Raw genomic sequence first — 26,060 nt, forward strand, 5'->3', positions numbered from 1 at the left:
TCCGATGCTTTTAAGAGAGTCATAAAAGTTTGCATTGTTTAAATGGGCATGCTAACCATAGTTATTTTCTGAACTCCATCATTTTCTAATGATTTTAACTTTTTATCAACTTCATTAACTCACAGGAATACACTTTCACTACTTTTGAAAAAGATTATGAAAAACACATTTCCACATATGCTGTTATTTATGTGTACGTAGTTTGTGATACTCCAGGCACTAATCTGGATGCAGGATATCAAACAACTTGTAAAACGTTTGTCTATGAGTTAGGGGTCTTGGAGTACCTTATTAGCACCAATATACTTGACTGCCTCACTTTTGGTGGAAGATATTTTTATCTTCTTCTGCTTTCTCTTTTCGGCTTTTCCCTTCAGGGGTCACCAAAGCAAATCAATCGCCTCCATCCAACCCTGTCTTCTGCATCTGTCTCTCTCACACCAACTACCCTCATGTCCTCCTTCGCTACATCCATAAACCTCCTCTTTGGTCTTCCTCTACATCTCCTACCTTGCAGTTCTACATGCAGCATCCACTATCTCTCCTCTGGAGAGATGTCCGAACCATCTCAGTCTGGCCTCTCTAACTTTATCTCCAAGGCCTCTAACATGTAATGTCCCTCTGATGTACTTGTTCCCGATCCTATCCATCCTGGTCACTCCCAATGAGAACCTTAGCATTCTCATCTCTGCCACCTCCAGTTCTGCTTCCTGTCTTTTATTTATGACACTTCTATTTTGTTACAAGTCAACAGGATATAAACATCACACTTATTTTGAAGGTTGGAAGTGTGTTGTGTGAAGCGAGGAGGTCTCTCGTTTAGAGTTGCGCTGTGTAAATGAATAAACTTGCATCCTGCAGCCGTGGCTCCTGTCCTTTATTTACTGTTAAGACAATGTTAAATAATAAAAAAAAATTAATGTTTGTCAAATAGCTCCAGTAAAACAAATGTACACAAAAATACAATTATGATAATGTTTTAGTCGATTAATCACTTAAGTAATCACTTAATATCACCTAATATGAAGCAAACATACAGTTATTGGTTGGGTCCACAACATATCAAAAAAAAGGCAAAAATGCCCTTCACTGTTTTCCAGAATCAAAGCTGATATGTGTGAATATCTCATTTTGGCTATAACACAAAGGTAATAGGTTTGCTTTCATGAAAAACTAAGGACATTTTAAAATATTCACATTTGAGAGGCTGAAATCAGAGGATATTTACATATTTAAATCGAAAAACAATCAATCGATTACCAAGACAGTTGTCTATTAATTCAGTAATAGATTAACTATCGATTAATCATTGCAGCTCTAGTGCGCAATTCCTGTTGTATTTTTAAGATGTGTTTCATTAGCAAAATATTGAAAATCATTTATTTATAAAAACAAAGAAACAGGCAGATTGTGCTAAACAATGTAGTCTTTTTATATTTAGTGGTTGTTGCTGGCAGTGGAAGGCGACCAATATACTTTGTCCTTTTTTGGCCAGAGATCCCCTCCAGGAGTCTTATTTAGTTTTTATTTGAGTGGCTTTTTGCACATATTGCTCTTCATACTGGGTGCACAAACTGGTACACCAGCCTCTGAGAGACATCCGGCTTGCGAATGATGCCCTTCTTGTAGTACTGACGTATGGATCGGCTCAGCTTGTCATAGTTCATAGCGGGACGGTTCTTCCTCAGCCCCCACAGTCTCGCCACGTGAGCAGAGTCCTCGATTTTAAAAATACCTGAATGCAATCACAGAAGTATGCATTAGGACATATTAGTGTTCAAAATTAATGTCTTAATGTTTGTTTATTGTGATTTACTTTAAATACATTTTTTTTGTACCAGTAGTTAAAAAGTGAGTATTAATTAAGTATATTATTAAGTATAAATATGAGGTACGTTTTCAGTAATTGTAGTGTAATATTGTAGTTCAGGTATAAAAATAAAAATCTTGAACTGTATGTATTGTACATACATACTTTTGTCTGGAACGGGCAATATAAATAATATATAATAGATAAAATACAGATTTGGCCTACGATAGAGCTTTGGGTCTCTAGCAAACCACGGTGAGAGCCATTATCCACAAAAGGTAAAAACATGGAACAATGACGAACCTTCCCAGGAAAATTTAAATTATCCCAACAGCGCAGCAATCACCCATCAAAGAGGTCACAAAAGACCCCACAACAACATCCAAACAACTGTAGACATCACTTGGCTCAGTTTAGCTCAGTGTTCATGATTCCACCATAAGAAAGACACTGGGCCAAAATGCCCTGCATGGTAGAGTTAGAGTTCCAAGACCAGATTCAGAAATAGAACATCATACCAACAGTAAAATATGGTGGAGGTAGTGTGATGGTCTGGGGCTGTGTTGTTGCTAATAGAGGCCCAAGTTATTAGCTTTAGGGGGTCATGTAGTTTTATTTTCTCCCTTAATAATAAAAGTTTCGTTTAAAATTTGCATTTAGTGTTTTTGTTAACATTAGAATATCATCTACCTTTTTCTTTGTTGAGCCAGCGGATGCAGCGTCCATAGTTGTGAGGTTTGAGCAAAAGTTCTCGGAGGAACTGCCACAAGTGAATTGGCTGACCCGAGCAAGAGGAATCAGCCTCAGACCAAAGTTCCTCAGTACCTGTACATAACAGATTTAGAAAAAAACTAAACAAAAAAACATAATATTTTATTGATTCTTGTTCACAGACTGGGGGCCCCTTGCAGCCCATGCTACGGCTATGGCTATTGTTGTATGCTAAGTGGGTTAAAGGTTAAAGGTTACCCTACCAGGACTTTTGCTGTCTCCAACTGTGCATCTTTCCTTCATCCAGGCAGCTACATAGAGAAAAAAATCAGCTTTAAGAAAAACCTGACTGTGATGCTGATACTAGACTTTGTTAAGCTCCTCACCAGACTTCCAAATGTCCAAGTGTGCATGCAATGTGTCTCCACACTGCGGCGAGCGCTGGCGGAAGTCCTCCTCGCTCATGGCGCAAAGATCCCGTCCCATCAGCTCTTGGAAGGCTTTTCCTGCGTGGGGTAACCTGTACAGGTGCTCGGTCCATAGCAGCCACTTCTGCACGTTGGCCGTGTTCCACTCCATTGGGTCTGAGAAGAAATAGAAATAGAAATCCACTCATCAGTCGTCTATCGCGTCTGAACTGTTAATCCAGCTATCCATTTTCTGTTATGCTGGAGCCTACCCTAGGTGACTTTTCGAAAATAGTCTGGTTGCCAGACAATTGCAGTGCACATGGACAATTTAGAGTCTCCAATTAAGCTAACATATATATATCAGCTACCACAATGACTATTACATGTACCATTTGGAATTTCAATTAACGTAAAAGTAACCTTAAATGTTTATTTAAACCTTTCATTCGTCATGTATACTTGTAGAATAGTTTCATGCATGCAAAACCATAAAACATATGTATATTTTGGATGTTAACTGGTGTAACTGTGCTAGTTAGCAAAGAACTACAAAGCTGCTGATGACATCACAGAAAGGTGACAGACCTGACTTCCTGTTTTCATGTTGTGGCAAGCTACCAGGCTGCTAACAAGAATGTTTTGTGATAAAAATACATTAACAGCACAGTTGGACCCACCCAACTTATATCCTACCAATGACGTATTAATTAATTAAGTTTTTTAATTTAAGTTTTTTTCAACCCAACCATTCATTCATTCATTTTCTACTGCTTTTCCACACGAGGGTCGCGGGGGTGCTGGAGCCTATCCCAGCTGTCTTCGGGCGGGGAACACCCTGGACTGGTGGCCAGCCAATCACAGGGCACATATAGACAAACAACCATTCACACTCACATTCATACCTATGGACAATTTGGAGTCGCCAATTAACCTAGCATGTTTTTGGAATGGGGGAAGAAAACCGGAGTACCCGGAAAACATGCAAATTCCACACAGAGATGCCAGAGCAGGGAATCGAACCTGTGTCTCCTAGCTGTGTGCAGCCTCATTTAAAGTGTTTTTAAATTGACATTTTGGAATGTGGGAGGAAACCGAAGTACCCGGAGAAGACCCACACATGCACGGAGAGAACATGCAAATTCCACACAGAGATGGCCGAGGGTGGAATTGAACCCTGGTCTCGTAGCTGTGAGGTCTGCGTGCTAACCACTCGACCACCGTGCACTTGCTCCCAAAGACATAGTTATAGATTTTTTATGTTTTTTTTTGTGTGTGAAAGATACAAATAAGTGATGATGCAACTCCACAATAGAAGAGATTATGTTGTAGAATAGAAGAGATAATGTCTCAGTGCCCTGCTATTGGCTGGCAACCTTCTGGCCTCAGTTATGTAGTTCTCACATAATCCTAAGCTAACTAAACACTCGTTGGAGGAAGATACGGACACAGTGAGAAAACATCCATCTTTCCAGATAATTCCCGTCTCTTTTTCCGACTACATGATAGATATCCTGCACAGTCAAAGTCAACAGGCTTTTATGACGACTGCTTTATGACAGCTCATACAAGCGTGAGTTGAGTGTTTGCTCTCCAAGCGCGAGGCGACCTCGCCCAGGAGACTATGTATACACGTTCTACCGGCAGCTAAGAATCCTTAGCCGTCACGACCCGACAATACCGATGCAAAGGTTAGGATTAAACACATCCTGGTGCTTTGCATGAGTAAGGATATGATGGAGGAGATCTGTCATCCGGAATCAGCCATGTTGGTTTTGGGACTAAGTTCCCGAAGTTAAATATCACAGAATCAATATGGCCTTCAGCAAATAAGCAGTGACAACTTTTTATACGCTTAGTTTCTTATTCGGTTAGGGAGTGCGCATCTACCTGGCGTGATGTTGAGTAATTTACAAGCAGTCTCGATGTCCTTCAGCACCTCGCCCACTACCATGCTCTGCACCTGCTCTAGAGACCGCTCCGCCTCCGGGCCTTCCAACCCCGACGGGGAGAGTCCCTGCTCCTGGCTGTCGATGACCGGGCACTGCTCCGGCTCCTCTCGGGACGCCCCCATCCGAGACATGTTCGAGCCCTCTGACACTTTAACGAGCCAGGCGGCGTCCTCTGTGGCCAGCATGTCAAAGCAGGGGAGGTAAAGGCCCGACATGCTGCCTGGCTTGGCCTCCACCAGGTCCCATGGTTCACCACAATCCCTGTTTCGCTCAAGGATGGTCAGGGAATCCTCTTGGATTCCGATCCGGGATCCGTAAACACTGACTTCCGCTAAACCTCCAATGGAATTTGACATAACGGACACCTGTGAATGAACCAGAGACATGGTAAACATCCATGCAAATATACCCCCTAGTGGCTGTGTTTGGTATTAGAATAACAGCGGCACGGTTCTATTGAACACTCAGTAAGTGCTATGATCTTGGATATATGACATATATCACGCTCTAAAATTCATAGACTTGTATTTGATGTTGCCGAAAAATATTTTGGAAGTGATTAAATATTCTAAGATAATAATATAAAAAAATTAAATAATTTAATGATGATTTAATGCTTTAATGAACATGACACATTTGTTATTACATACATATATACGTATATATACACACATTATCTTAATATTATATTATATTATATTTATTATATAATATATAATAAAAAAATCCAAAATAAATCCAAAATAATACAAATAAAAAATAAAATACAAAATAATATAATTATATAATAATATGTTATATTATTTCTACCTTGCCATGCATTTTCCATGCCGCTTATTCTCACTAGGGTCACGGGTATGCTGGAGCCTATCCCAGCTGTCTTTGGGCAAGATGGCGGGTGGTATTAAATAGATATAAAATATAAAATGAATATAATAATTATCATTTTTATATTTATAAACTGAACTGAACTAAACTATCAACTGAATAACATAGGTATAATAATACATATCTAATATTACTGTATAGATTTTTTAGAAAATGACAAATATAAAAAGATATACATTACTGTATAGACACCTTTACTCATTTTTTCAGCATTTCAACAATTTTTTTCTTCTCATATGATCACAAAAAAGCGCTAGAATATAAAACCTTGTTTTATAAAACTTACAAAAGATCCTCAAGCGTTGTTTTTTGTCCTTGAATGAAACGTTAAAGAAGCTTTGTCATTTCAGGAGCATAAATAAAAAAAGAAGATAAATATTCCTAAATAAGAGCCATCCTGGTGGCAAGCAAAGCATGTAGTCCTTCAGGGAGCTCCATCAGAACCTTCAGGCTGGACGCAAACTGATAGCTGCTTTAAGGATGATGAGGTACTGGGGTAGGGGGCTGACCCTGGAGAGGGTTTATCCCCAACACAGTGCAACCTGGATTTGACTGAGTCTCTTAAATTTGTGGGTCAATGGTCCAGAATGGCCGCCCGTCTGGGGGGGGGGGCAGTTGACTAGTATGGAGGCGCTCTTTCAAGGTGCCGTCACCACGGCCACCGGCTCCAGTGTCAGCTGGAGGTTTTAATCAAAACCAAAGTCTGATAATGTGCTGGAACATTTTACTTCATCTGCCCATTGCCTGTTTTTTTTTTTTTTTTATGATCACCATCATAAGTGTGCTTTTATGGACGTCAGCACAAGTGTTGTAATCTCACGGTGAACTCGGATGTGGCACCAGACGTGATGTGGAGTCCACACAGGTGGCTTATGTGGACGCTTATCAGCTGTAAAGAAATCTTCTATAGAGAGCACATGTGCTCTGTTTGTCCATATCTTGAAGAAATTAAAGTCCCAATAAAAGATCAACTCCGCCCATCAAACGTCATATTAAGAAATGTTCAGGTTTTTATATGGAGAGGCATTGCAATTAATCATTTGGGGTTCGATACCGAAATCAAATGAACTTTTTGTGATACAAACGTTGATAATTCAATGAAAAAAAAGCACATGCTAATATTTGGTACTTTTACAATCAGTAACTGTTACATTTGTTCACTTCCTGCTTTCCTAATATAGTTTTGTTTTTTTTAATGTTATTTTTGTCACGTACCGAAGTACTAGGTGATATGAGCATCCAATGACATAATGTGTACCATAGTAAGTGTCAATATAGTGATATATATAGCACATCATGACTGGTTCAAGACTCTTCATCCTTGTATTTAGCAAACATCAACTGCTTGTATTGTTTCTTGAATTGGCTCATCGTTGTGCATTGTTTGATTTCCTTACTCAATCCATTCCATAGTTTGATTCCACATACTGAAATGCTATGGCTTTTTAACGTAGTCCTAGCATATAAGTGTTTCAAATGTAGTTCTTCCCTGAGATCATATTTCTCCTCTCTTGTAGAGAAGTATTGGATGACATTTTTAGGTAATTGGTTATTTTTAGCCTTATGCATTATTTTAGCTGTTTGAAGATGAACTATATCAGCAAGTTGAAGTATTTGTGATTTTAGAAATAAGGAGTTAGTATGTTCTCTGTAGGCGGCATTATGAATTATCCTTACTGACCTTTTTTGCAGTACATTTAGTGAAGAGTAAAGATTGCTTTTATAGTTATTACTCCATATTTCCACACAATAAGTAAGATATGGTAGAACCAGAGAGCAATAAAGAGTGTGGAGTGATTTCTGGTTGAGAACAAATTTTTGCTTTGCTCAATATTGAAATATTTCTGTCCACCTTATGTTGTATATTTGTAATATGAGATTTCCGGCTCATATTTTCATCGATTGTTTATACCTTGTTGACTGCTCAGCGTAAGCTTGTGTCATCTGATTGTGAGCCATTCTATGAAAAGCAAGTGGTGAACTTAAATGAAGTTATTGCCCCAAGCATGCTTAAAAAAAAGACCCCCCCCCCCTCCTGCTCAGCCTTCCTTTCATCTGCAGTGTCCCGTCTAAGCCACACTTAAAGCTTTCTCCGCTGCGTGTCAACTCTGCTCTGTAACAGCTTGCGCTAAGCCCATTAGCATAGCAAATTTAGCCATATTACCTTCTTCCAAAAGGAAGAGGGGGCACAGGAAAAAGACACAAACACTTTGGGGGGAAGACGGATTAAGTCCCTGACTGATCTCTAAATGAGTTTGGTCAAGAAGCTGATATTCATTTCAGGAGCATTAGACTTCAGTCCATTTGCTCAGCAAAGTCAGCCTTTTGACAATGACGGAAGACGGCGGCGGCGGCGGCGGCAGCGGGCCATGGGAACCGCATTTCTTCCACATACGTGATCCCTTTGAGACGGGAAGACAGTGACGACGTGAGGACTGCAGCTGTGTAATTGGATTTCTGGCTTCTTTGACGGGACAGCAAGTTACCTGCAGCTTTGACCCATAATGGACTTAAAGCGGCAACAAAAAGGCCCCACAAGAGGTTCTGTTGAAATCAGAGCTACGGGTCTCCATCTCCAACCCATCATTCTTCATCAATGTGACAGCAGAGTGTTTAGATGAGAGTTAATAAGTAGAAATCACCAAAAGGCAAAAATCTTCCCCAAAGTGACCGAAGCGTCCAACAAAAAGTGTGTGTGGTTTGCTCTCGTCATGGAAAAATCATCAGTTTTTACTTTGTGTTATAAACAAGACTTGAGAGAAAAACATACGCCAAATATTTTATTTTCCTCCTCAATTATGATGCATTAAATAGCATCTGGACAAACAAAAAACCCTCAAAAAGACAACAATGATGCTAAAAACTTCAAAAGTTAAATAGTCCAGATTATGAAAGACCTATGAAAGGATTTTGTACATATTTTAAAAATAGAGCAGTCCATGTTGTTTTTGTCATTGTTGTATGAGCCTTTAAACTCTAAACACTAAAAATCAACTTTTTCCACTGAGGGATGCATGAATATGAAGGCAAACTTTGATATTTGATATTATGCAAACAATTCAGGTAGATATGCTAAGATGTTTAATATAGTAGTTAAACAAAAAGTAGCCATCATCTGAAGTTTTATGTTATTGGTGAATTTTTTTTTTTAAATACCTTTTTTTTTTTTTTTTGCTCATCTCAAAATGTTTTGACTTTATTATAATGTAGCATTTTTTTCCAATATTTGTTTGGCATTCAGATTATGACTTATTACATTTTTTTTCAATGTTTCAACGTTACACTTCTAAAATATTTTTTTCAATGTTACAGTTCTAAAATAATTATTTTGCTACTTTTATTCTAAAAGTACAACTTTTTTTTCTCTTAAAACTCTATTCTCCTAATTTTTTCATTTTTTTTTCTTGTGAAATTACTGCTCTTTTCTTCCATATTTGCTGTTATTTCGCTGTTTGTCATGTGTAATTTTACTTTTTAAACGTGCCATAGGCCATAAAAAAAAAACCGACCACAGTCCACCAGGCCACACTTTGGACACCTGTTATACAAATATCAAATGTAAAAATATCTACTGGAAAAAAAGCATTTTTTAATGGTGTGTTCTTACCTGGAGCGGCTACAGATGATGATGTTATTGATGGACCGAAGTTGCGGTGATGTCGCCGTTGGGCTTCAATGGGATGAAGGATGACCTTCTAAGGGGTTGCCCAAGCGTCGCTTTGGGATGGATGGAGGTGCATCAGGCAGCCAAATGGGTGATGATGATGGTGGCGGATAGGAAAAGAGCCCACGTCGGGTTAGCTTTATGTTAAGGCGCCAGCAGCACCTGCTGGAGGGGTGACACACACACTCACACTCACTTGTGACAGAGTGAGAGCGAAGGAATTCCAGCTCCATTGACAGCTATTTAAATTTATAGGGCCGCCTTGTTTACCTATGCACACAAGCTGGTGTGTGTGTGTGTGTGTGTGTGTGTGTGTGTGTGCTCTCGTTTTCTGTCTTTGTGTGGCACCACCCTTGACATCTCACCTTTTATTGTAAGGATATTTGTCTTTGTGGGGATTTTCGGATGAAAAATGCAGGGATGAGGAGTTACTTCTTGAGTGTCTATGTGCACAGGCCTCCTCAAACGCCATTTGACCTTTCTGGATTAAAGAGAAAATAAAGCTTGCTTTATTGGGTTTATTTAAATGTCTCAAACATGTGAAATATTATACTTCCTATAATATCAAAAATATCACTTTTTAAAGAATTCACTTCAAAATAGAAGTGTGGAGTTGTATCACTACCTGTACACAATGTACACAAATTCATTCATTCATTTTCTACCGCTTTTCCTCACTGGGGTCGCAGGGGGTGCTGGAGCCTATCCCAGCTGTCTTCGGGCGAGAGGCGGGGTACACCCTGGACTGGTGGCCAGCCAATCACAGGGCACATATAGACAAACAACCATTCACACTCACATTCATACCTATGGACAATTTGGAGTCGCCAATTAACCTAGCATGTTTTTGGAATGTGGAGTTTTTTGCGTGGGTTTTTCCGGAGAAAACCCACGCATGCACGGGGAGAACATGCAAACTCCACACAGAGATGGCTGAGGGTGGAAGATGGCGGAGGGTGGAATTGAACCGGGTCTCCTAGCTATAAGGTCTGCACGCTAACCACTAGACCACCGTGCAGCCTTGATATCAACATATTGGCATAAAGTTTTGATGAAAGACAGCACTAATCATGGCAGCAGAAGAACAGGCCCTAAACACAAGATCAACAGAGGCTGGGGTCTACCACATCAGACAGGACTCCCAGGTTCAGTTCTGTACAAAGACGCCCCAGAGACAGTATGTAATACATTACAGCAGGGTAGAAGATGCTGGCATAGAGTGGCATAACCAGGGAAGAGGAATAATAGATAGATAATGAACATGTGTACCAATTATGGGCTGTAGAATCAAGATGGCAGACACCATTTTTGTTGTTTTGTACCAAGTACACCAGCACCCCTATCCAGACTCTGTAAAAAAAAAAAACAGATGTAGAAAAACAAATGTAGAAAAATAAAAAAATTTTTGCATATATTTGTTGTTGTAGGTAGTACATTTTTTTTATCAGCATTTTTTATGGAGATGAAAGATAAAGAAATGTGGAAACTGTTTTGCTTTGTTTCTGCATAAGAGGTTGCACCCCCCCCCCAAAAAAAACAAGATGCATATGCATATCATATTTACATATTTGAAACCAAAAACATTTACATTTTAAGATGTTAAACCAATGTTTAAATTGGTGCTAAAAAAATGTACCCCCTTCAACAACAAATAATAATGTAAGAGTAATTGTATTTAGACCCCATTTTTTTTGCAAATACTAAGAAATGTTATATTATATATGCATTTTAATGTTATATTATATACATTATTATTATATTTTGCTTATTTTTTGTGGGGTTTTGTTTGTTGTTTTAGTTTGAACAACGTGAAAGTGGACCAGCATCATAAACACAGTGTACTGGATTCCACTATATTAAACACACACACACACATATATATATATATATATGTAAATATACATACACAATAAAAATCTCTTCAATTTTTTTCCACACGTACCAAGCTAGCATATTAGCTTTGGTCTTCAGTGGTAAAATTTGCATGGCAGTTTCTTCAAGTGCCGTGTGAACTTTCCTTTGGATGTGAAACAACGTCGTCGCGCTTCAGCGCTGCTGAGCTAATACAGGCTAACAGACGTGATGTTAACGCCAGGGCGTGCATGTGAGTCATGAGCGTGCAGGTGTCCCCCTATGTCAACAGGTGCCAGTGACCCCGCCCCCGCCAGGGTCGTCTTAGTAAAGTCAACAGCACCCTGGGCTCTAAGCTGCAGCTTTTGACGCGCTATTGTTGCAGGGCAGAAATGGTTATTCTCACGCGTTCGGCGTTAAACGCGTCTTTCCGAAAGATTGATGAAAGAAAGCGATTAAATTTCAGAACAGGATGCTGAAAAAGACGAGTCGTCTTATAACAAGGGTCGGGAGGGACTCTGCGTGCTGTAAATTGAACGTTAGTCTTGCGAGTGCAACTGTGCTCTTTAAAAGTATATTTTAGAAGCTTTTTGTGAAATTTGAGCTGGTAAAAATAGCGTAAAAGTATAAAAGTAAGTATAAAATTAATAAAAAAATATTGAATAATATTAAACCTTTTAATAAATACATTTTCACAAATTATTTTTTTTTTACAAAATAAGTACAGGATCCATGATTTATGATTAAATAAATAACTGTATTTTTGAAAGTATCACCTATTGACCACATTGGTTTGTTGCCATTTAATATATCATGGTGGTATTTTAATGTGATAAAAACATCCCTAAAGGTCGCTCTAGTGCCGTTTATCCACGGAATCTTGGCTGACATTTGTCGTTTACAACGCCTGCAGGTGTTCCCTCCCTTCTGGCAAATAAAAACCACAATCGTAATATTAATAGTTTCCCGCATCAAGCAGATGGTGCATGTGGACACGCGGTTTCTTTCCATCATGTGACTTTACTACAACATGCATACTCGGTTTTGCATATCACATCATATGTAATTGGAACATTGTTGGCACGTTTTCAGAAGGCTTTATAGGTGGAATATGTGTTAATTAATGAGTTGTCTCTTTTTATATCTTTAGAATTCGCAGAAAACAGTAGGACTTGTGTTCATGTCTCATACAAGTATTATGATGTGTGTTTGGGTTTAGTTTGATGTTGGTGTTTGGGTTCGGGGTGGTATTGAGGTTGAGTTTGGGGTAGAGTCAGCATGAGGCTTTTGGATTTATTTGTGTAGTTTGAAACCATAACATAATCCTAGTGTGAAACCCCCTTTTCCCACCCAATTGGCTTCGGTAGAACTTTTCTGGTTAGAGAGGTGTCTGTTACCTGCACACCTTAATCAGATTCTGGCAGGGCCCACAAATGGCAGAAAATGCCTCTTTTTTTGTCTTTTTAAAAAAAAAATTTGAATATACTTTATTGCACTTTGCAAACTGCTTGTCTTGTTTGACTTGACAGCAGTTATCAAAAACAAGCATGTTGACTCTAAAGCACCAATAGATGGCAGATGAGATAGAGGTACCTTCACTGGATCTTTTGTATTAAAAAAAAAAAAAAAAGTAAATATTTGCGTTGTTGCGCTCATGCACATGAGGTCTATCAGGCAGACACACCTTCAGCTTTAAAACTAAATTATTGTCTATCTAATGTGATTGACACTCAGTGGATATTACATACTAGATATTAATACTTGGAAAAGTCAACACTTGTCAACCAACTTTACCCATTTTATTCTCCATTCAAAAAAATACACGTTCAAAGTCGCTGTCTGACGTGATGATAATGACGACGTAAAACTCACTTTCATGAGGACAATTTGGTACAGCGAGCAGGTTTGAAAATCTTTTAAAGCTGTGAAGGACAGAAAGAGGAGCGCCGATGAATGCATCACATTTCACAACAAGCCCAAAATCAAATCTACTTTCACGATCAGAAATAATGAGGAAATGTGTGTGCAAACAGCAGTAAAAAGGTCAGTGCTGACTTTTCCCCCCCCCCTCGAAGCAGAATCACCTTTTAATTGAAATCTGTAAAACACACGCGCACGCGCACATACTGGATTTAAAATTGATTTCTAGCACCACCTGCTGGCCAAGAGTGGAGCTGCAGCGCCTGCAGAGTACAAATAAATAACTTTGATTATGAATGAGTCAGGCAGGTAGCACACACACACACACACACACACACACCGCTTGCATTGGAACTTTTAAATGCAACACACCCACGCACACAAAACACAGATGTGAAAAAATACAATCACTCACCAGGCAAAATATACTTTTCATGGCTTTTTAAAACCTTTTCTCACACTTCAATTACTCCGTAGTGTTTTTGCACCTTTGCAGACTTTTGAGAGCCTGCCTTAAAAAAAACACACACACACACACACACATCCAGCATTGTTTCACCTCATGTTTTAGCATCATCTTTGGGAGTTCCTACACAGGAATTTCGAGACAAAGTTCCAAGATTGATGTCTTAACTTTTGCTGGATTTTGACCTATTTCCATTCTATTTGACCTTTATGGTTGATTTAAATGATAATTGGGTCTGAAGGCTGAACAACCCTCGAAATAAAAGGGCCTTTAAAGACTCCATTAGTTCTCAGTTGATTAACACTCTGCTTTGTGCTGCTGTGACATGTATTTGGACTTTTAAGGCCGACATCTAGTAAAAGACGTCCAAAGGATGAGCAAACCAACCTGTGTAGGAACCCAGAAGAGATGTCCCGGACCCTCAAACATCTTGTCCATTCGGGAGTGGTTGGTGATGGACATAAAAAAATTAAATCAATCTGAAAGAAGCGTTCACACATCACAGAATCGTCTGGCTTGACGTCTGTGTGTCGGTGAAAGAGGGTGCAGGTCTAGGAGGAGGGGCTTGTTAAGAGTCATTAGAAAACAGTTTTGTCCCCGCCCCTTTTAAGGACTGCCAGCTGTGAGGTCTGTTTGTGTCTCTAGCTCTGTCCAAAAGGAAAGGGTCCATGGACACCCTGGAGAAGACAAGCACGTTTCAAAATCTGCTGCGAGGCCATAAAACCACATGTGGAACTAGCGTACCTGGTCATGAGTCACTGCTGACACGTTCGCTTGGAGGCCGTTTGACGCCCTGTTGACGGCGTTGTGAGACGGTCTGTTTTCGTCCCGTGGGGCCGACTCCTGCGTTTGCTCCCATGCGGCGCCGGCGTCACCGATGCTGCAGTCGGTCGGTTCCCGCTTGTTCTTCTGCGGCGAGGCGAAGGGGTTGAAGTCCTCCTGCACGTCACGCTGCGGCTGCGTGTTGAACTCCGTCTCGAAGGACGACAGCTGCTGGGTGACGCCGAGGAGGCCGCCGACTTCCACGCTGAGAATCACCCAGATCACATCTGTCACGACGATGTGGGGACAAAAGGGACGGACATGTCAAAACAGTTCATTGTGCACTGTAGTGGAAAGGAAAAAAGAGCCCTCTTTGACCTTGTGGTCATTTATAAAGTATATTACAACATTGGTTCTGTCACTGTTGTATTGTGCAATAGCAGTAAGGAGAAAACTGTTCAACCAGCATGAATACCGCTGATGAGTTCATTATACACAAACAGTATGGCACGCGTGAGTTTCACACCACAACAGCTGAGCGACGCAAACTATATGCTTCACTATCCATGTGCTTTTCCAGACCTAAAAGAATATAATAACATATATTTTCAGGTAAGAATTAAGAATGAAATCATGGAGGAAGTGAATGAAGTTAAGTACAGAGGGATCATCTATGTTTGATAGTCAGGTGAAGTATATCTCGACCGAATCTTAGCTGCTTTTGTTTTATTCGAAGGAATCTGACATATAAAGCAAAAAATGATCATTCATCTGTCATATTCCATATTACACATCATGGTCACAAGCTTCCCCAACCACATTCAAAACATCTTAATATACAAGCAGGCAATACAGTTTTAGGAATTGCAGTACTCTTAAAGTGTTTTTTAAATGTCTAAATAATCTTGTGTCACTGTTTTTTTTGGCCACTTTTGTACTGGATCTGATCCCAAGCACCTTAATATACGGACTGAGATACAATATTCATTTTTTTGGCAAATGCTTTCAACAAGTGTAAATATTTGCTGATTTATTTTGCTAGTTTAATCGTGCAACAATACATGTATATTGGGCGTTTTATAGTATGCAATTCATCAACAATTAATATTTCTGATGATATACTTCAAGTACTGATATACTTCTGATGAGTTGAGGAAATTTGATTTTAAAAAGTGCAGTATATAAAGTCCTCATCAAGGTATTTGGTTCTCTCCTACCTCCATAGAACAATCCTGTGGCTGTGCACATCCGCCACTGGCCTTGGTACATTCCAGGAGATGCAGGACTTCTCATCTGCACACTCACATCTGCAACCTCCTGGGGCTCCAAAGACTTCACCATGACCGTGTTCACATGGCCAAATTGATCCCCACCAATGTACTTCAGGCACACACCGGGCGGCCATGACTCTGTTCCTACAACACACACCAAAAACAAAAAAACAATGACACCTGTAATGAGCATGTAAAAAAAAAAGAGGCACGCCCTACGTGCAAAGACGTGAGCCAAACCCGAGTTCTGTATCCTCCAGGTCTTTGTGAAGGGTGTGTCTGGAGGGACTGACTCGCCTTCGCCGATCGTCACGTCTTCAACAAAGGACATAGAGGGCGTGTTGATACTGGGACTCTCAAAGTCGTAATATGCACCGATAGCAGCCTGTAGGTTCCTGGTGCAGCACAGTGCGGGAATGGCGTTAGTGCGAGCAGTGATTTGGGGATAGCTGCGTTAAATTAGGACATAAGCACATGGGTGTGGTTACTTTTTGCATCTGAAGAATTCCATTTACCTGTAAACATTTTTGATGTTCAAGTGCAGCGTTTGACTGCCCTGTCTTGTTTTGGTATTTGAATGTAAATGGAAACAACGGCTTCAGTGCCATTGTGGAAAGTTTTGCAAAGTTCCTTTTTACTTTAATCTTGAATGACAAAAAAACAAACAACACACAACGGCTGCACAAAATCAAACCAACACCCATCAGTCAATAATTTCATGTTCCGTTGTTGAATGCACATTTCTTGTGACACAAACCAAAAAGCTCAGTTTTCCAGTATGTATATAATGGGCTGCATTCATCACCAGTAATGGCCTCTTGACGGACAGTCAGTCCATCAATCCTCCAGCTCAGCACAGGTAAAATATTTTGGGGTCAACACTAGATTATTTTTTGTTATGATATTTTAAGAAATTCAAGATTACAGTGTCCATGTACACAGACAGAAAGCCTTATAAGTATTTGCCATCAGGTCATGACAGGGTGTATACTTGACGTGGCAACATGGAATTCACATTTATATGCAAATTTTGGCTTTAAAAGGCTGTGGTCTTAAAATTTTCATCATCCTACAAAAGCGTGCTTGAGCTTAGATGTAGTTTTCAATAAATTTCATGCTGTTTTTAAGCTTCTTAAGGGCAAAAGTTCAAAAGTACACATTCTTGCAATTTTTCAACTGGTCTCAAGAATTTAATTACATGATCTGAAATGATCAAACTTGACTACAAAAACATTTACTTGTTGACATCCGCCAAGGCTTCAAAACCGATGACGTCACCAACCGAGCGTAGCCGACGTAACATTGAGCGGGCTAGCTTAACCGGAAGCCTCCCTGGACTTTAATTAACCCCCTCCTCGGCTACCTTGCTTGTATTTACCTTTAAAAGTTTCACTTTTATTTGTGTAGCATGGATTTACTCTATCACAAATTGTCGCCTGTGAGCTTCTACCTTATCTAACCTGTTAAATAAATCGTTACGAAGTTGTTAACACAATGTGTTTGGCCCCATTTTATGTTTAACATGTATGCTAACAAGCTAATTGTGCTAGCTAGTTAGTTAGCCGTCGCGTCGATGTCCGGTGACACCACCAGCCGGGCCCTCCTCCTCGCACCTCATCCCCGCACTCACCAGTTGGTCATATCCAGGAAGAAGGCGCAGCCGGCGGGGTTGAGTTGAAAGCCCAACAGTCTCTGGAACTCCGTGATGAGGACGTCCTTGTCCGTGGTGCCCATGCAGCTGAACTTCTGCATGAGCTCCGCGTCTACGTCCATGTCAGTGCCCTCCATGAGAGTCGGAGGAGGACGGGGGGAGTCCTCTCTCTCTCTAGTGTCTCAGTGGGGTCCTAGGCCTGGTGTAGCCATGACAAGCAGTACCACAAGCACGACAACAAGCGTCAATGCGCATGGCTCGACAAGGGGGACGAAGTTTGACGTTACGACAGCACAGCGCGTCACCTGCGCCAATCACGGCGTAGACGATGACGTCATCTGTTGCTATTTGCAGCCCTCATCTCATTGGCTCATCCCTCCAGTCCAACTTACTCATTTTGCAGCGAAACATCTGATATATGATTTCATTTGGAAGCATAAGAGAGCTTAGCCCTTGTAAAACCTCATTTATATATGATTATGGACACCTAACCTAAAAAATTCAAGTGTCTTATTTGTTAATAATAAATACAGTACAGAGTTCAGTAAGCAGTTCTAAATAATGTAGCATATAATGTTCATTATTTTGGGTTTTTTTGACAACTAAAACCTAGCAGACTTTGTTTATTCCACTACATTTACAAAGTAATCATAAATCGGTTGCTGTATATTCTGTAAAATATCAGGATGTTTTACATAGGCATAAAGAAAAATGTAGCTTTTTATTCGTCCAATTTCTTTCTGTATTGGGGCCACATTGAAAAAAATATCAGATTTTGTGAACAAAAGTGATAATAAAAGTCAGATTTTGAGCCAAAAAATGTCATTGCAGCATTTATTTAATGGAATTGTATTGGCGGTATTGTTTGTGTTTTTAGTATTTGCAGCATGTTTGTTTTGCATTCGTTACTGGTTAAGCGGAGCAATGGAACCATTGTTGTTCACTTTTACACGGAACTAATGCTGCCCGGGACACATTTCTGATGGGAACATTTATTGGGGACACACGAGTCCACCATTGAGCGCCTCTCATTCAGAAACATGCCCAAGTAAGTAAGGATGTGTTCTTCGTTCGGAGCGATATTATTTCTGTTTCCTAACTTCAAGATAATTGAAAAACGTAAAAGTATTTCCAACCGATACTCATTTTAAAAACAGTCAACCAAATCAGTCTGTTATGTTTTGAAGCGTCGTTACCTTTGTTCCGGCTGTGGCTATTTGCTGGAGCCCATCTCGTTGCGAAAGGATTTTACTGAAATACGTTTTTCATTCGATACTATTCCAAGTTTGTGATATAACATCTGTAAATACACATTAATTAGCAATATATATACGTTTATTAGAAATATAAAAATATCAAAACGGTTAGGGATAGTGAATATTGAATTCGTCGTTTGTTCTGGTATTAGCTGGTTCCCATTGTCAGTCAATATTCAGAGATATAAGGAAAGTAAATACGTATTATTATGTTTGCTATTATTTATGAAAGTTAACCAATATTATTGACTAAGTATATGTATTTGTATATACATTTGTAGACTTCATCATTTGTGTTCATTCCACAGGTTTTACTGTGACTACTGTGACACCTACCTTACACACGACTCGGTAAGCTTCCAACTGCAAATAACACTAACCCGACTCATTACGTTTGTCTTTAGTTAAAGATTGAATGTATGTCTTATATTCTTGCCCCTGCTCTTGATTATGTAGCCTTCAGTGAGGAAAACCCACTGCAGTGGGAGAAAACACAAAGAAAATGTGAAAGATTATTACCAGAAATGGATGGAAGAGCAGGCCCAGAGCCTGATTGATAAAACAAGTAAGTGTTCTTAAAATAGTCTCTTCTTCGTGACGTGTAGCAAAGCCTGATTTTTAAGAATGCTGTCTTCCTGTGTGTTGAATAAAATGCAATGTCCATTGCTTGTGTGGAATTCATAACACAGTACATGAATAATTGCTGATGTTTTTTTTTTCTTTCTCAACAGCGGCTGCTTTTCAGCAAGGAAAAATCCCTCCCACGCCATTCGTAGGTGCTCCCCCTCCAGGTAGGATGTTTTGTTGGACTGTAACAATGTTTAGGGCAGCTAGAGGAAACCAACTTAAAATTTGACAGAACAGTAAAATGCAACAAGCAAGTTGTTGTTGTATGTATGCAGGTATTTCAAGAGAACCAGACTGGGCCCATGCACACTGGGTTTTGGCCTGCCTGATGTTCCACAAATAAGTAGAGCACAGGAATGTTTCCAGTTTCATTTAGCTAGAGGCGTGTCAGACGCAGTATTATGTCCACGAGGGAGAAGGTTTTTCCCGTAATTATGCCATAAAAAGCTGCAAAACCGGGAGCATACAAGTGAGCGAGACATGTTCGGTGCTCATCAACAGGCTGTAGTGACACGTTACTTTCACACTTGTCATGTTTGGTCTGGTTAAAACAGACATCATCCTCATCCATCTGCTTTGCTTTATTTGGTCAAATATGAGCACAAGCCCTAACCAACCGAGACTGCCTTCGAAATGGTTCTCAATCTGCCTGAATGTATGGGAAACACTGAAGTGTTGCATACTTCAACCAAAAATATTATTCCCCGAATACATGGGCATTGTATGTGTTTGCGTAAATGTATTATATTTAACACAGGTGGTCCTCCACGTCCAGGCATGCTGCCAACCCCGCCAATGCCTGGCCCTCCTATGATGCCCATGATGGGACCTCCGCCTCACGGAATGATGCCCGGTGGTCCTGGTAAGATCCATTTTACCATCATTTTTACGCTAAAGAGCGCACCAATATGTAACCTGCACCCAGAGACGAAAAAGTGATGTGTGTGTGTGTGTATATAAAGTAGGCCGCGCTAGGTATCCACATCGTAACACAACCTGTGTTACGATGTGGATACCTAGGTTTAGCATGCAGAAATATTAGATTTTTTAAAAAACTTTTGATTTAAATAAACAGAACACTGTGTGGAACCTGGCTAGTTAAACAGTATCCGACCAGAAAAGTCATTCGTGGCTATCGTCCCAAGAACTAAAACCACTCAAGATATGTCCGAGATAACTGCATAAGACTTCAAAATGTGATTTTTAGCTTCCACTTCACTTTTCTACATTACTCCTAGCATAATGAGAATTATAGTTTTTTACCCAGGTATGGTACTTCTGCAAGAGAAGCTTCATTAACACAGATCAGCATTTTAACACTTCCTGGTATCTGCGTCATCTTTGCATCCTTGTCGTGTCCTCCAGCAGGAATGCGTCCGCCAATGGGAGCGCCCATGCAGATGATGCCCGGACCACCTCATATGATGCGTCATCCTCGGCCGATGATGATGCCAGTCAGGCCGGGCATGATGAGACCAGACAGATAAGACTAATGTGGACGTTTTTTTATTTTGACCACAAGGAGGCGCTGCACAGTGATGAGTGACGAACACATGCATGTATTTATTTCTTCAATATAGCACACATCTGCTTTCATAGGAATCTGTACTGCCTGGTTGTTTCACTCTCATTCTGCAGACATACCCATTGGAGCATATTTGATGTTTTTTTTTTTTTTGGACGTTTTTACCTTTTTAGATTTTTTTTCCCACATTACACTGCTTTTGAGAAATAAAGCTATCAATTTAAAGCTAATGTCTTTTGTGTTTATTATTAGATGTACCAACAGATGGAGCCAGAGTGTTACAATGCCCCGAGAGAAGAAATGTAATGCAGTTAGTGATTAAGTGCTAGCACACATCTTATCACTGGTCCATCACCGTACAACAACAAAAAAATGTCACGTGACGATCATGCTTCACAAAAGCTTATGATGGAAGGTGCTTGGTTGTTTATCTGGCCAAAATGTCTTTACAAATGGTCAACATGATTTCATTCCAAAGTGCTCTAAAGTCACAAACCTGTAGATAGATATTAGAAGTAAAAAGTGAAAGTGATAAAATATATTAAATAAGTAAATTACTAAAACAATTTGTAAAAAAAATAAAATCCATCCATTTTCCCAGCTGTCTTATCTAAGAAAATTAGAAAGGGTTCTGTGTTGATAATTACAGTTACAATTCAGAGTCACCAATTAACCTAACATGCATGTTTTTGGAATGTGAGAGGAACATGCAAACTCTGCAGAGATTCCAACCCCAGGTCTGACTGTGTGGCCTACATGTTAACCACTCGTCCACCGTGCGGCCATGAGAAATCTTATTACATTTTAATCTCGTGAAATTGTAATCAATACTGAATACAGAATTCTTTCAAATAAATGTAACCAATTTAACAGTAAGACTTCTATCTTATACATACTAATGGAAGTGATACTTTCATGGTACATACACTGTATACATATATACTGTCTATAGAAAAATATAATTGAATCTAGATAAAACAATTTATAAAAGATAACAAGTCTATTTTACCTCCTCTTCTGTGTTGTTTACTTTGCTCCCAACTGCAATCTAATCCATTTAGTCACGGATAAGATCGATGTCCATTTCCACACAGCCTGCAGGACCAAATATTCTAGAAAGCTCTCAGTGAGATCCAGTATGCAAACTACAAGCACTACATTACAAACATCTTTTCATGCTAAGTATGTGAAGTATAGGTCTGCCAAACAACCTTCAAATAAGGCTAATTTGACCTTTGGGGACATTTCAAGTATTGACTTCCCGTCAGCACGTTTTGTCTCACACATTCAACAACATGATGCTTCGAAGATCTAAACGTGACTGTGAGGTTTTCTGCTTCACTAAGTCCAATGGGCTGCCAATCAGGACCGGGACCGGCACCATGCACGGTGCATGGACACCCGGCTGTGATTCTCCTCCCTCCTTCACCTGCTGCATGGTCATATTTTATAAATAACCATGTTAAATATTTATATGTCAGCATCTGCACCCAAAACCCAAGTTTTTCTCATCAAGTCATTCAAAATAATCCAATTAAATACAATTAGCACTTATAATAGCACACATGCTGCACTGAAATCAATGTAAACATATGACTTTTATTTATGTTCAGCTATTTCCATCAAGGTCGAGAGGTTAGCGTGCAGGCCACACAGCTAGGAGACTTGAGTTCGATTCCACCCTCGGCCATCAATGTGTGGAGTTTGCATATTTTCCCTGTACATGCGTGGGTTTACTCCGGGTACTCCGGTTTCCTCCCACATTCCAAAAACATGCTAGGTTAATTGGCGACTCCAAATTGTCCATAGGTATGAATGTGAGTGGGAATGGTTGTTTGTCTATATGTGCCCTGTGATTGGCTGGCCACCAGTCCAGGGTGTACCCCACCTGGGATAGGCTCCAGCACCCCTGCGACCCTCGTGAGGATAAACGGTAGAAAATGAATGAATGAATATTTCCATCCATTTTCTATACTGCTTATCCTCAGTAGGGTTCAGGGGGTATGCTGGAGCCTATCCCAGCTGACTTTGTGCAAAATTAGCAGTAGCAGTAGTGGCCTGTATATTAAAAAAAAGGTATTTGGGGTTGATTTTGTTACTTAAGAGTAGACATTGCTTTTATCTTATCTTTATTCTCAGTAAAATGCTCACTTTACTCAAATAAAACATGCAAATTTAGTGAGGTCAAGACAAATAAAACAGGTGTTTTAAACTTTAAAACAATGCATCTAACTAAATTGCTTTTTTTGCATGCTTAATTCTTGAAAGTGTAAAAAGAAGTTAACCACTGTAAACCACAAAAAGCATCCAAACACTTACCGACATGCAATAAAAGTGTATGATGAAGCCTACTTCACAAAGAATAAGCAAAACATACAGTTAATCCTTTATACGGAAGTTTTGCATGACAGCCATTTTGTGTGATTATTATTGCACGTCCATCCTTTCGAGGTTTTACTGTATGGATGTTTTTTTGTAGGGAGGGGTGGTCTTGTGGTTTGTCTTTTCCACAAGCCAAAATTGGAAACAAACTGATCCATTTTTTATGTGACCTCACCTCTTGACGAGAGGACCTGAATGTTTTATCATCACCTCGGACATATGCTGCATCTCTCCCATGCATGCATGCAAAATGACTTGCCAATTTGTGTCACTTAAGAGTGAGGCAGATGTCACACACACCCGTACACACATTATACGCACTTATAGTATATATACAGTACATTGAAATACTTATATGTACATCATGCTGGCCTTTCACTTGTGTCACTTTGTGCTCTTAAAAATGCAGCAGCACATCTTACATGACATTTCATACAGCGGGGACTCATGGCTGCAGATGGGTGCTTGTGGAGGTAATGAAATGTTTAAAGTCATGTTATTTCTGTCAAAATTATGTTGGGAAAAATGCATTGTTGTAATGAATTATAATAACATTATTTAAAATAACGATCTGTTTCAGAGTGATACCTCAAATTATGCTGTGAGCTTTATATTTAGTGTAAAAAAAATGTGGAGAAAAAATAAATATAATACTTAAAAAACAATATTTTGTTTAATATATAATAAATACAATAAAGAATCATATTATCTATCGGTTGCACAAAGTCATGTCTTGTTTTTTTCTATAACTTTATTACAGAAAAAAAATGTTTTTCCTTATACAGTGATTTGTAATTATGTAAAAATACATTTCCATATTAAATAGTAAACAATGTGATTAACAAAGTACTTTTTTTTATTGCTTATCCTCACTAGGGTGACAGAGGTACGCTGGAGCCTGACTTGGGGCGAGAGGTGAGGTATACACCCTGGACTGGTGGCCAGCCAATCACAGGGCACATATAGACAAACAACCATTCACACTCACATTCATACCTATGGACAATTTGGAGTCGCCAATTAACCTAGAATGTTTTTGGAATGTGGGAGGAAACCGGAGTACCCGGAGAAAACCCACGCAAGCACGGGGAGAACATGCAAACTCCACACAGAGATGCCCGAGGGTGGAATTGAACCCTGGTCTCCTAGCTGTGAGGTCTCCTATGGACAATTTGGAGTCGCCAATTAACCTAGCATGTTTTTGGAATATGGGAGGAAACCGGAGTACCCGGAGAAAACCCACGCAAGCACGGGGAGAACATGCACACTCCACAGAGAGATGCCCGAGGGTGGAATTGAACCCTAGTCTCCTAGATGTGAGGTCTGCGTACTAACCACTCGCAATCAATCACAGTTAAAAAAAAACACAACTTGATTTCCCCTACTTATTACAGATAAAAAACTGTGATTAAATGTGATTAATCATGAGTTAACTACGGATGATTAATCATCAAATATTTTAATCGATTGACAGCCCTAATTAATTTGATATTTTAAATCACTCCTGTCTGATAACTCCCAAAGATAGCACGTCCTCATCACGAACAATGAAAAATAAAACCTAAACCAAGGCGCTAAATTAGCACTTCTGCTTCTGATGATGACAGCAGATTTCCATCCCAAGAAAACGAGAGAAATACTTTTCCGTCCAACTTCAGAGGCCTCAATTATTATTGTTCTCTTCCGCTAAACTATAAAAGCATGCGTTCTTATCTCCTCGGCAGACTCTTCTCTTCTTCCCTGCTGTCAGTCAACAGGCATCCAAGGTGGAAGGGAAAAAGTCATTTAGTGCTTCACGGAAGCACAAAAAGCGTCTTTATCGCCAAGTGTGACAATCCGCTTACCGCTGCTGTCTTTTCTTCAAAGTCAGCTTTTGTTTTCGGATGCAGAACAAGACCAGCTAACACGCATGTTTCCGTTGGAGCTAATGTGCAGCAAAGAGACAGGCATCATCACCATCCCTCAACCAACCTATGTTTGGATTGACATCGGAAAAGCAACAAACACATGAGAACACCTGAGCGTTGTCAGGCTTTCTGTATCAGCAACAAGGGCAAAAAGGCTTCTAAAAGAAATGTTCCATATACAAGATGGAGGACATCATCTATTTTTATAGACAGGCAAAGTTCTTTTAGGTCTTCCATGGTTAAAGTTAGAAAGACTAAAAGCCTGAGCTCTGTGCATCACTCCGATGAAAGTGTGCAAGTTTGGAAAGAAAAACATGTTCGCTATGAACTTGACTAGGACTTTTAACAAAACAACTTGGATATGCAGCGGCGCCTTGGTTAACATCCGCTCTGGTTAGCACATTTTTTTTGGTTTACATCTCAAATATTTGTTAAAATCTTGCCTTAGCTTCCGTTTGCTTTCTTGTTTGGCGTCCGGTTTGTTTTGTCATTTTGGATCACGCGCCAAAAACGAAATCTCGCCTTGCATGTTACCGTGAAATGTTTTGTGGGCCACGGGCGCCATTTTAGAGCAACAGTATTTGTTTATCTCAGATTTATTGCGCGAGAGAGGCGTAACAAAATACATGCACCTCACAAGGACCGTACCAAGGCAAGGGTGCAAGACCAGCTTAAAGTCGTCATGTCAGAGAGAGAATGGCCTTTACTTGTCACTTATGCAATCAACCCGTGTAACCACCGGTCCATACATATGCAACATACTGTACTATAGAATATGATGTAGGGGTGGAGACAGGACAAGACGACAGTGCGATAAAAGGGGAAGAGGAAGGAGAGAACGAGAGGCGAGGGAAGCAAAACAAGTAGTGCCTAACAGATTCATATGATCTACATTATTTTCTAAGGGAGAATTTGCTTTGGTTAGAGTCCATTTTGGTTTAAGCCAGACCTTCTCGAATGGATTAATGACCTTAACCAAAGCACCAATATACATTTGATAATTCAATTAG

At 39.8% G+C, this 26,060-nt stretch overlaps 3 protein-coding genes across 11 annotated transcripts; 1 reads left to right on the forward strand and 2 right to left on the reverse strand.

Annotated features, from left to right (window-relative positions):
* Positions 1-867: 867 nt before the first annotated feature.
* On the reverse strand, positions 868-10,770 carry spdef (SAM pointed domain containing ets transcription factor). 3 transcript variants are annotated; one of them, XM_078798660.1, is made up of 8 exons: positions 10,702-10,770; positions 9,798-9,913; positions 9,376-9,597; positions 4,819-5,245; positions 2,908-3,105; positions 2,785-2,832; positions 2,501-2,635; positions 868-1,735 (listed from the first exon to the last, which is right to left on the reverse strand). In XM_078798660.1, the coding sequence occupies exons 4-8, from the start codon at positions 5,234-5,236 to the stop codon at positions 1,557-1,559; spliced, it is 978 nt and encodes a 325-aa protein (XP_078654786.1). In that variant the 5' UTR covers positions 5,237-5,245; positions 9,376-9,597; positions 9,798-9,913; positions 10,702-10,770; the 3' UTR covers positions 868-1,556. The 3 variants fall into 3 exon arrangements, with proteins under 3 accessions (XP_078654786.1, XP_057911636.2, XP_057911637.2); XM_058055653.2 differs by having other exon boundaries at positions 9,376-9,913; XM_058055654.2 differs by lacking the exons at positions 9,376-9,597; positions 9,798-9,913; positions 10,702-10,770 and adding an exon at positions 6,055-6,174.
* A 1,984-nt stretch (positions 10,771-12,754) lies between these two features.
* ilrun (inflammation and lipid regulator with UBA-like and NBR1-like domains) lies at positions 12,755-17,646 on the reverse strand. Of its 4 annotated transcripts, none has more exons than XR_013630287.1 (6): positions 17,333-17,646; positions 15,922-16,097; positions 15,649-15,846; positions 14,414-14,718; positions 14,057-14,346; positions 12,755-13,205 (listed from the first exon to the last, which is right to left on the reverse strand). XR_013630287.1 is itself a non-coding variant. In XM_058055655.2 (5 exons), the coding sequence occupies exons 1-5, from the start codon at positions 17,488-17,490 to the stop codon at positions 14,311-14,313; spliced, it is 873 nt and encodes a 290-aa protein (XP_057911638.2). In that variant the 5' UTR covers positions 17,491-17,646; the 3' UTR covers positions 12,755-14,310. The 4 variants fall into 4 exon arrangements, 2 of the variants coding, with proteins under 2 accessions (XP_057911638.2, XP_057911639.2); XR_013630286.1 differs by having other exon boundaries at positions 12,755-13,466; XM_058055655.2 differs by having other exon boundaries at positions 12,755-14,346.
* A 641-nt stretch (positions 17,647-18,287) lies between these two features.
* snrpc (small nuclear ribonucleoprotein polypeptide C) lies at positions 18,288-20,991 on the forward strand. Of its 4 annotated transcripts, none has more exons than XM_058055045.2 (6): positions 18,288-18,401; positions 18,918-18,960; positions 19,066-19,174; positions 19,341-19,400; positions 19,994-20,098; positions 20,602-20,991. In XM_058055045.2, the coding sequence occupies exons 1-6, from the start codon at positions 18,394-18,396 to the stop codon at positions 20,721-20,723; spliced, it is 447 nt and encodes a 148-aa protein (XP_057911028.1). In that variant the 5' UTR covers positions 18,288-18,393; the 3' UTR covers positions 20,724-20,991. The 4 variants fall into 4 exon arrangements, with proteins under 4 accessions (XP_057911028.1, XP_057911029.1, XP_057911030.1 ...); XM_058055046.2 differs by having other exon boundaries at positions 20,605-20,991; XM_058055047.2 differs by having other exon boundaries at positions 20,012-20,098.
* Positions 20,992-26,060: the final 5,069 nt, after the last annotated feature.

Source organism: Doryrhamphus excisus, linkage group LG18, assembly GCF_037039965.1.
Source record: "Doryrhamphus excisus strain RoL-2023G ecotype Guam linkage group LG18, RoL_Dexc_Guam_v1.1, whole genome shotgun sequence".
Lineage (NCBI taxonomy): Eukaryota > Metazoa > Chordata > Actinopteri > Syngnathiformes > Syngnathidae > Doryrhamphus > Doryrhamphus excisus.